Raw genomic sequence first — 12,158 nt, 5'->3', positions numbered from 1 at the left:
TCACAATGTATAATGTGACTAGTCTTAAAACATTAAATATTATCCAATTGCTGCATAATTAGAATTACTTTAATTTTATAAATAATAGACAGTACTGTTTCAAACATTTTTCCATGTAAATCTTTTATTTAAGTTCTATTTCCTTGGGCTAGAAACTTAAGAGGGTAATATAGCTAAATTTTATATAAGTATTTATGCATGGATATATGTAAAACATGTACATGTATTGGAAGTTTTGTTTTTATAAAGTGCATATATATTATTATAAAATAAAATATATTAATGGAGATATTTTTGAAAGAGATAAAAGTGTAAAGGGAAAACAAAATTCATCCATGGAAAACCAGTTAATATTCAGATTTTTCCCTTTGGAAATATACATATTTGTTATACACTTTTACCATATTTGATAGAATTATTTTATAATCACTTATTCCCTTAATATTATGTTATACACATTTTGCCATATAATTAAATATTTTTCTCTAGCTAAATCATAATAATTAGCTTGTATTCATCCCTAGAGACCATAATTTTTAAAAATTTGTATCTACTACTAGACTAAACTTCACTAATTCAACACTAGTTTTTAGAAATTTATATGGCAGACTGTGACTGTGGATAAAGTAATTATAAATAAACACAAATGCAACCCTTATCTTAATAGAAATTATTTTCTGACAAGGAAACAAATACTCATCACATGCTAACAAATGGAAGCATGCAACTTTAATGTGTTACTTAGAAGGATCTATGCAATATTTAATATAAGAGCTAAAAAGAAAGATTTGTTGTAATCAGGGAGATCAGGGAGAACTTTGAGTACATGACTGAACTTTTACCTAAAAAAATGAATAGATATTAACACAGGGATGAGAGGGTTCAGAACATTTCATGCATCAAGACTGTGAAGATATGCCTTTTTCATTTTTTAGTGAGAAAAAATAATGATGTGATAAAAAGGTATTGGGCCAAAGAGTGTAATTTTAAAGTATTTTTATATTTATTTCCAAAAAAAGTTACAAATAATACAATTTGAAACAAACTTTCTAGAAAAAATATTAGAAAGCATTAAAACTTTCTATAATGTTTTTATAATTTGTATAATATTTCACATTTAGATAGGCAAAAATATAGGTCATTTTTCCTTGACTGTTTTTGATACTAAATATTTTTGTATTAAACTTCCTGAACATATGCATTCCAGTTTATGGTTAATGGAATATTCCTGCCATTGGGCAGTCCAGTTATGATAATATATTTTTCTTATTTATTTTAAATATTGTTCAAGTATGTAAAGTGACCTCCGTAATGGTATATGCGTTGGAAATACATACCATATGTTGTTTTTCATTTAAGTACTTTGTGTGTGTAAATGTGCAGATGCTATTTATTTTGTGCAGTCAGATCTGTTGAGAATAGGGCTATAAAAAATGTGAAACTGTTAGTGCAGAGAATATAGAAAGAGGTGAAAAAAAAACCCAGTTGATGTAAAGGGCAAAGCACAATGTAAATTATGACAACATAAAAATAACGGAAAATTAATTATCATATCTGTAGTAAGGAAAAAATATCCTGAATTAAACACTTGAGTATGTAAGTCAAAAGAACATATACAAAGTGAAAGCACAGAAAAATATGATGAAAAAATTAAGCACGCATAAAAAATACAACCACTGTTTCTTTCTTTCTTCTAATTGTGAGGATGAAATGAAGGAAGATTACATTGTAAGCATTCAGGTTTTAAAGAAAATTTTCAAGGGAAATAATTTAAAAATTGGCTCAACTATTCTACAACTCTTAATACCTGAACTTAATGCAGCATATAGTTTGAGTACAGTGTTTTAATATAAAGGAATTTTTAACTTGTTTAATTAGTATGTTTGTTTCATTTTCCTTAAAAAGATTATTTAATAAGATTATAACTACTTGGCTAAAAAAGCTTTGATGTGTACTGTTTACTCTTTTGTCACTGTCATAGTCTTTTCTGTAATATTAGTATTTTTACTTTTAGATTCAATAGTTATTTAGGAATAGGTTTTTAAGTATCTAGTTTTAAAATTTTTGTTTAAAAATTTTTTGTACTTATCTATGTTTTCAGGTTTGGTTCATCTCATCCAAAGATAAAGAAGTTTGTACCATTTTTTTTGGATTCCACATATAAGCCTATTTACAAAACATAAGTAGAGTCACAGATGTAGAAAACATACTTATGGTTACCTAGGGGGAATGGGGGGGAGGGATAAATTGGGGGATTAGGATTGACATATATACACTACTATATGTAAAATACATAACTAATAAGAACATACTGTATAGCACAGGGAATTCTACTCAATACTCTGTAATGACCTATAAGGGAATAGAATCTAAAAAAGTGTGGATACAGGTATATGTATAACTGATTCACTTTGCTGCACAGCAGAAACTAACACAACATTGTAAATCAACTATACTTCAATAAAATTAATTTAAAAAGTAAAGATAGTGTAGTTTGTACTAGTTCTACTTTGAAGGAACAGCATTGGACTTTTACAACCTAATATATAATCAAAATTTTTAATCTATAAATTCTAATCAAAGAGTTATAAAAGGGGAAGAACAATCTTTAAAAATCTTAGGCAGAGATAATGAATGCAAGGATCAAACTTTTTGTAGCATTTATGCAGAAAAGTGAAATTCTAAGGAAAAAATAAAATCTAACAAATGTCATAATCACATGACAAATTAGATCCCATTATTTGCCTGCAATGTGGGCTAATTATCCTAGCGCCCCCCCCCACTATTGCTATAGACTGAATGGTGCCTCCCAACATTTAGATCTTGAAACCACAACCTTCAATATAATGGTGTTTAGAGATGGAGCTTTTGGGAAGTAATTAAGTTTAGATGTGGTCATGAGGTTAGGGTCCTTTTGATGGGAATTAGTGTCCTTAATAGAAGAGATGCCAGAGAGCTTGCTTTCTCTCTCTCCACTATGTGAGCACACAGTGAGAAGGGAGCAATCTGCAAGTCAGGAAGAGAGCCCCCACCAGGGAACCCAATCTGCCAGCACCTTGGTCTTGGACTTCCCAGACTCCACAATTGTTCCAGTTATTTGCTGGTTGTGAGTGAACTGAATAAGAGATGTGCAGTTATCAACCACCATCAGATGTCACTGACCATGATGTGCATCCGTTATTTATAGAGTGATATGTGGACTAAAGAGCTAGCTGCAAAGTTTGTACTTTGTGCAATTGCAATTAGCATATGTGGTAACTGAATTTGAAGCATGGTTTTAGGGGCTGGTATTATTTAAATAAACCATAAAAACTGAAATCTATGCATATCAGAGCCATGCAAAGCATGCAGTGCCTGTACATGATATTCACTCTCCACTTGGAATAGGTATTGTAATGCTCTATATATTTTCACATTATTTGAGTCCTCCTTGCATCATATTCATTTAAGAGTCTTAAGCACAGTAAAATTAAACTTTCAGAGCCTTATTTTCCTAATATATAGTGGGGAATATTAACACTTACATAGTAATATTGTTTCCAATTACAAAAGAAATAGCAATTTTACAGTTCTTGACAAACAATGTGTTCCATAAATATTTTGCATATATTAACACAGTTAACCTCTATTATTTTGTATCAGTATATGAATGTAGCATTTTTCAGAGGCTCCTCTTTTTAAACATACTATGGATAAAAAATATTTAAAAAAATTTTCTGTTCATGTTCTAAAGTTAGAAGGCACATCTTCTGTTAAAATATTTTTAAAAATCAGTTAGAGTTTTGTGAGATCAGGGAATTTTCTCCTTCAGTATTCATAGTTAATTTGTTAGTATTTAGAAGAGTTAAAGTTCTAAACATTGCAATCATTTACTGTGATTGCTGAATTAGATTTGCTGATTTTGGCAAAAACCCTGAATAATATAATTCTCTGTGTCATTGCTTCAAGAAAAGATATTAATTTATTTTAATGTCTTTAAGTTTTATGTTATTTTATAAAATCTAAAATAAAGCTTGAATACATCATTTATATCCATTTATTTTCAAACTTTATAAACTAGAAATAGACCACAAAGAATAACTCTCAGTTCAATATGAAAGGTCAACACTCTGCTGTGTGTGCCTTGTAAGCTGCAATAAAACCTGAGAAGAGAAAGGTCCACAGAAGATAAAAGAAATGGAATTCTTTGATCAGGACAGGTATGTTTCCCCCAAGATTAGGAACTGAGGATTTAGATTTGGTTCCAGTGTGCAGTTCGCTAAATTGCTTCATCTGAGTCAAGGGATAAGACATTTAATAAAGTTATAAATAGGGAACAATATGTCACAGGAAAAAAAGCCTCTATGTTTTTTTCTTTTGAAGTTATATTTAAAAGAATAATTTAATTATTTATTTTAAGAATCCTGATGGTTGTACATGATTATGTGATTGTATGGCATGTTTCTTTTTCATCTTTACTCTTTCATTTTACTGTCATTTTGAAGGCTTATAGTCAACTTACATTTTTTGCTAGAGTTTCTATGGAAAGAAATTAAATCAAAATATGTCAGTCAAATTTGGTCTTTTAAGCCTACATAAAAATTTAATGGAGTATTATGAAAGCAATTTAAAATTGACATTTTTCATTATTTTCTTATTCCTTTATATGTGCCATGTCATTCATCATTTCTATGTAGTTTAGAACAGAGTTTTGATGTTGGCAATTTAGTATGGGTATAGAAGAATAAATTCTACATACATGGTGGTGTATACCATGGGTGATTAATGTAGTAGGCAATCCAAGAAGTGAATCCCCAATAAAAGGCACAACTCTACAAATAAAACAAAATAAAAGTTAGGGAATATATATATATATATATAATATATATCACATCATTTGAAGTCACCCCATACATTTATATGTCACACTGCAGCATTTTGGTATAAAAAATTTTCTAAGCTAGTTAAATGAAATGCTTCTTCATTCAGTAAAGTAGTATTTTAAAAGTACCTATTTGATGTCACTAAGAAAATGCATTTCTTTGCTCAATACTTGTTAATATAAATGAGGATTTAGGATATAGAGAAATGTAACAATGTATTTTATGAAGATTTTTCAAGAATAGCTTTGTCTAGCAAGTAGTAAATAGGAGTGAAGTTATAAAAATAATAAATATTTTCCAACAGTAAATGAATAAAAGAATGAATTATTTAATCATTAGTAGTAATGCTTCTTGATTGATTATAGAGGGAAATGGCCTGGTTTTAGGTGTACTAGGCTATGATGCTGATCATACATGACGAATTTTAATACCTTCTCTCAAAAGAGAAGCTAGTCTAAATGATTTTTTGAGGTTTGTAAAAGTTCTAGAGTTTACTGTTTCATTATAATGACAACAATGGAATGTCTGCTTGTTGAAATTCTAAGAAAACAGATATTTGCTAAAACTCAGGAATATTTTAGTGAAGAAATAATTCATTCTGAAACTAAATTTTAAATTGGAAAAAAATTAAAATAAATTTTAATTTGAATTGAAAAACTGAATTGCACCATGTTATCTAATGTACATTTCCATTTCAATGTTCCAGAACATTTCCTGTTTTCTTGATAGTTAATTGATGGTTAATAATGTTTGTATTTACCATTTGGGGGAAGAGCAAAGATATTGGCATTACACTGACACCAATCACAAATATAGGGTGTAGCATCATCATTTTAATCCCACAAATGTATATTTATAAGAGGGTTTATATATGAAATTCTTCCTCTTCAAGTGGCACTTAATCTGAATTCAGTGCTAAGTATTTCCAAACTTAAGGGTGCCTAAAAGTATGTAACTTGTAACGTAAGGTCATGCCAAATATTTTATGTGATGTTATTGGTTGAGGGCAGCTCCAATGAAATAGATCGCTCAGGAAAGGGCATTTCAGGAGCAGAATGTTTAAGATATGCTGATAAAGCTGAAAAGAAAAATCTAAGCTTGAGAGAAATAAACATGATTTAATGATGATGTAGATGATCCAATACATAAAATTTCTCAATAACAATTAAAATTACAAAATATATCAGTTCCCACCTTTATCAAATTTTTCAAAGGCGTATGTCCTGCAGAAACCTTGTGAACAAATAAGGTTTCCAAAAGGTATCGGATATAGTGTATACAATGACAGAAGCAGGCCAAGCTGGAAAGAAAATAAAACACAAACACATTAAATTCCCTTCCAAAAATCTGGGTCACTTTATACATAAGATATTTTAATTTTTTTTTTTTTTTTTAGTTTTCTACAACTTTCTTTTTCTTATTTTTTTTTATTTTCTTGTTTTTTTATGTTGACCATTTTTAAAGTCTTTATTGAATTTGTTACGATATTGCTTCTGCTTTATGTTTTGGCTTTTTGGCCCCGAGGCATGTGGGATCTCCCTGACCAGGGATTGACCAGGGATTGAACCCACATCCCTTACGTTGGAAGGCAAAGTCTTAACCATTGGACTGCCAGGGAAGTCCCTTTTTCTTATTTTTGAAGTTACATCTTTTTTAAAATTAATTTTTCCTGGAGTATAGTTGATTTACAATGTTGTGTTAGTTTCTGCTGTATAGCAAAGTGAATCAATTACACATATACATATATTCACTCTTTTTTAGATTCTTTTCCCATATAGATCATTATAGAGTATTGAATAGAGTTCTCTGTGCTATACAGTAGGTTCTTATTAGTTATCTATTTTATACATAGTAGTGTGTATATGTCAATGCCAATCTTTCAATTTATCCTTCCCCCACTTTTCCCCCTTGGTAATCATAAGTTTGTTTTCTATATCTGTGACTTTATTTCTGTTTTGTAAATAGGTTCACTTGTATGCTACAACTTTCAATTTATCAGGAAATATTGTTTCTGGTAACCAAAACACAAGTTCTTTTGATATTTTTATTCTAGAAAATTTCTAAATTTATTTAATAATAAAAGTACTGTAACAACAGTTTCTATAAATTTACTTCTGATGACTCTCAAGATATTTCATAATAACAGTCATAAATTGTATGTTCACATCTGCCCAAGGAATATATATATAAATATAATAATTGTAAATATGCTCATATCAATATGCCTTAAGATTGAAGCAGAAAATTTACAACTTTAAAAGTATTCAAAACATACTTACAATGCATTTGACATTTTATAATATTCAAAATACTTTTTTCATTGTTTGATTGTCCTTTAGCAAGTACCATAGACTGAAAAAGTTCAAATTTCCTTTCCTATGGAGTCAATGCAGCTTTTGTTTTGTTTAGTTTGTTTTATGTTTGGTCTTTGACTGCCTAACATATTGCAGTATTTTGTGTTGCTTTGTTTTTGTTACTATTCTAACATATCACCTCTTCTTGTCATTTGTATAACTAATATTTAAAAAGTAAATGTCAAATATGATTTATAGAAGCATGTTTTCTTGTTTATATTTAAAATATATTTCTATTAAAATATGCACCTATTTTATTATAAATAAACCTGTAAAACTTCAAAAACTATAATTGTTTTTCAAGAAAATCAATAAGGATCAAAGACTGTATACTTAAATGTATAAAGGTTAAGCATAAAAATAAGCATTTCATTTACAGATGTAAAATCAAACATTGAGTCTACACTGTGTTTATATTAAACACAATGAATTAATGATTTCTGGTATTAATAAGAATGACTTTAGGGAAAACAAATAATCAAACAAAAACAAACCAACCTGGCTAAATCATTAGGGAATATATCATTATTCATTAATTCATAAAAATATAATTGTGCACCTATTATGGGAGAGACATGTTCTGTGTGATGTGTATATCTAAGAACAATAGACAAATCCTGAAAGAAGTGAGAAAACAAAGTGTAGATATTTGGGGACAGAGCTTTCTAGACAGTAAGAGAAGCAAAAACAAACATCCTGATATAGAAGGTTGCATGTGGGTTCAAAGGACTGGTAAGAGAATCAGCATCTCTCTTAACTTGTTGGTTCTTTTTCAGAATATTTATATAAATACTTGAGTAGTAGAATTTTCCATTTTGTAAGAAAGCAGAAAAATTATCTTATGCCCAGCAATGTAGCAGAGCACTAAATGAGAAATTTTAATTTAAACTATGATTAAATTAGTTCACATATTTAATTTATATTATACCATTAGGGCATAGATATTATCATAGCAGCTAGCTATGACTTAATATCTGGATATATACCACTTTGCACATTATTGGACTTTGCACTTACCAAGTCTGATTTCATTCCAAAATATTCTTTCAATTTAATTATGGTTGACTTCCCTTCAAACATCAACTCTTTCTCTTTCCAGTGCTAAACTAATTGAACATCCATAACTAGGCTTGGGTCTCTTTTTCCCAAATATAATATTTGAAAATATCTTATGTTTCATCAAGTAAGTTTCAAGGTATGAGGGCTGTGAAAGAAGACACTTTATAGAGCTGCAAGGGAGGCAGTGTACCAGGTTTCTGTTGAGGAAGAATATGAAGGCAATATTCAGATAAAAGGTTGACAATATAAGAAATTTTGCTAACAGTGGATTTTGAATTGCAGAGGGCACAGTGGAAGGATTCCAGGAGTTGAGAAGGGCTCAGGAAAGGCAACAAATAGAAGATTTTAGAGTTTTTTTAGATGGAGTGTGGTATATGAGGGATGACCTGACCTCTACTAGACATTTAAATTTCAAAAGTAGTTTGTGTGTTTGTGTGTATCTCCTCTGAATGATTTAATATAAACTTCACATATTTGCTCCTTAGGAAGAATGTGGAACAGATACATTTATCACTGAGATGTTATAAAACATGCTGTGTTTGTGTTTAAGAATAATAACCAAGTATCGGTCAATTCCTTTGAGAATGCTGCTGAGGAAAAAAAAGTGTTCTTTTTTCATGCTGTGATATATATCTGGTACACATATATATGTTTGATCTAAAAAATGAGGGCAATTACATTCTCTTATGAACACTCCACCCCAGACTCTTTCTAAATGAATTGAGCATTCTCTTAACTTAAGAAAAAGAAAGGTAGACTTTAACATTCCAAAAGGCCCTGAGCAAATTGTCAGATACTGACCTGACTATGATCCCTGAGATCCAATCTCCCCTTGCTTCTCTGTGCCTGTGCTCTACTAGCTTTCTGTCTGCTCCTACAAAGCATCAAACTGCTACGTACCACAGATAATTTCCATATGAAGATTCCTCAGATTTACTAGTTAAAATCTGACACGTCCCTTCAGAAAACAAAGAAAAATGTTCAAATATAACTTTCGTAGAAAAGCCCATCTCAGAACTCACATCCAGATCAGGTTCCTCTGTTTTTATACTCTAAAAGTGCCTAATGTAAAATAAATTTTCATGTAACTGGTTCATGTATTTATTCATTCAGAACATTACTATTGAGTATTTTTTATAAATCAGGTAATGTGTTAAGCAGCAAAATTGACTGAACACCAAAAGACACCCATTATAGAAGTTAAACTCTATAGAGGGAAAGACACAAATGACTATGTAAATATATAATTCTAAAGTAATAAATTGTATAAAGGAAAAACATTTTAGTAACGTATTTCTCATTGAAGGAATAGGAATGGCTAATACTAAGTAATATTGTGCTCTATTTGAAGTTTGAAAAAAATAAAGAAGAGGGAGGCAATGGAGGAAGGATGGAGGAAGAGGGATGGTGTGTAAGGGCATGGTAAGTATCAGGACAAGAAAGGTGGTAATTGTGGCTGGAGTACAGAATTAAGAGTGAAGGAAAGACAAATCTGAGATGAGAAATCCAGGAGTCAAATTATTCTCTGTCTTCTAGCATCCTTATGACCTGAATTTTGCTTCTTAATTCACTTAGAGTTTAGTCATTTGCCCAGGTTCCTTTTTTTTTTTTTTTTAACAAATTGGTAACTCTACATGTCAACATAGCATCTTGAATGATTATTCATTCTCTTTAATTTGTTATTTGATATGAAGAGAGAGAGAGAGAGAGAGAGAGAGAGAGAGAGAGAGAGAGCGAGAGAGAGAGAGGGAGATTATTTCCACAATACGTGAAGAACTATAGCTATATATTCTGCTTTGATATCTGTCCTGGTTAAAAGTAAAATTTGATTTTGTAATTTTTAAAACCTTTTTCTTCCAGTTTATTAGTTCAGTCATTATTTCTTTTCTATGCCATGTTGCCCATGTTTTTAGAGAAGTATTAATATTTTGAGTCCTATATATGGCCTCTCAACTTTTTAATATTAAGCTTTTCTCTTGTTGATTGTGATCATAATTAACTGAAATTACCTCTGTTTTAAGGTATACTTAAAGTATTAAGTATATTAAGTAATAGTTCCTGTTTATAAACTTAAAAGTTGGCATGCATACATTACTTCTTGTTATCTAAAATATATTACCCTAAAGCTGAATCCACTATAATTGCATTTACAAAAAGTATTTATTAGCATAATATCTGTGTACTAGTTTGTCTCCTCCTTAATCTATATGTTCCATGTATATGTATTACTTACTGTACCACTGGGTGACGTAATCTTCTAGAGCTTTCTTTCATGTCATATATATATGGAATCCTCAAATAAAAGAGGAGATATATTAGCAGAGGTCCTGTGTATTCAGCCAAAAATACCTAAAAAAAGAAGGTGATTTAGATTAACAGTACATTTTATAGATATGATTAAGATTTACTTAGGACCATAATAAACATGTCCACAGACTTAGCCTGCTACGTAAATTGTGAAATGGACAGGTGAGCATCTATTCTTGAAAAAGAACTAAATTAAGTGCTATCGCAAATAGCAAGAAGTCTTCCTTGGAAGAAGTATCCAAGTGTTAAGGAAAAGGACAATCATAAATGGTTAATTTAACTAAAAATATTGAACATAATGATTTCTTCATAAATAGTACACAGGAATTTTTATTTAATCACACAATCATAAATGCATTTCTCATGTCTCTCCAGCCCCATACAAATGAATCTTTTGTGTTAACTGTCTTTGTCATTGAATGGAATGGGAAATAGTTTCTCTTTCTTTCTTTTAATCTTTTTATGGCCATGTCATTTTGAACTCAATTGATTTGACACTTATTCAGATTGAAATAATTTACTTCTCTCTTTTGGAAATTTTAGATTAATTCTAATGAGTCTGAGTGAGTAGTTTTATAAGATTGACTTCTGAATTCTGGAGCTAAGTGGCAACCATGTATGTGGAGAGAGATACTCAATCCACAGAGAGACAACCATAAAAATTGGAAAGATAATTGAAAATGAGACCTTGTGATTGCAGAAAGATAATTGACTTGTTTTCTAATAGTTTTCTGAATCTGGTGACTGTCAATTATTTGGTTTTATTTTGATGCTAAAACCAGGTTAAAGTCACATTCTGAAAATTTCAGACAAAAAAGCAAAAATAATTTCCCCTATGGGTGTTCAAAGAGAAGAGAAAGAATACAAACATAACAATGATAAATTTGACTGCCATTACTACTTTGCTTTGTCTTTGCCCATTTTCATCATTTTTCTAAGGTAGGAAACTTGAAGTACATATTTTGCTCAAAAATACAGGTGGTCACATTGATTATTAATTATGCTCTTATCTCTGGTGTGAATTTTGTGTAGCTACATGGTTAAAATATATGATTTATTCACATACATATATAATTACATATATATGTATATATACACACGTATAAATAGCTATTTATACATGCAGGTTTCTTCAGTTATACTTTTTAAAAATGATACTTATTATCTCATGATGCAAGAACGACGTTTATATGAGGATAAGAACAGTGCAATATCCGATAAATTCAGTATTAAAGTGACATTTTTACTTAGAGAAGAGACTATATTAGTTTATGGCATACAGCATTCCTGATTATTCAGATATGGAATAAAAATATTTACCACTTTTGAATGTCTGATAATAGAATCTAGTTAATAATACTCTAGAATAATTAGGATAGTGATTGTTTTATTACAACAAAAAGTTTAAAATATCTATTTCAATGCCTCTGACCTAGTCAAGTCAATTTTGAGCAAGTTCTATTGTAATATGTCAAAAATGAAAAATGTTGTATGAGTGACCAAATGTCACTCTTTATTAAGTTAGTAAAAATGTTATCACAAATATGAAACTTTTTTGGATCAGAGAAAATTAAAC

General features: G+C 29.9%; 1 protein-coding gene across 1 annotated transcript in view; it reads right to left on the bottom strand.

The window, feature by feature from the left end:
- Positions 1-12,158, bottom strand: part of TECRL (trans-2,3-enoyl-CoA reductase like) — a gene marked incomplete at both ends in the record, with an annotated part of 97,505 nt that overhangs the window by 21,461 nt on the left and 63,886 nt on the right. The window contains 3 exons of the mRNA XM_081231091.1: positions 4,739-4,811; positions 6,057-6,162; positions 10,509-10,624. Coding sequence (XP_081087217.1) covers positions 4,739-4,811; positions 6,057-6,162; positions 10,509-10,624 — 295 coding nt within the window. The remainder of the gene's footprint in view (positions 1-4,738; positions 4,812-6,056; positions 6,163-10,508; positions 10,625-12,158) is intronic.

Source organism: Mesoplodon bidens (assembly GCF_964165515.1).
Source record: "Mesoplodon bidens genome assembly, chromosome: 1".
Lineage (NCBI taxonomy): Eukaryota > Metazoa > Chordata > Mammalia > Artiodactyla > Ziphiidae > Mesoplodon > Mesoplodon bidens.
Note: the sequence above shows the minus strand (reverse complement) of the source record. Positions and strands in the feature narration are given on the sequence as shown.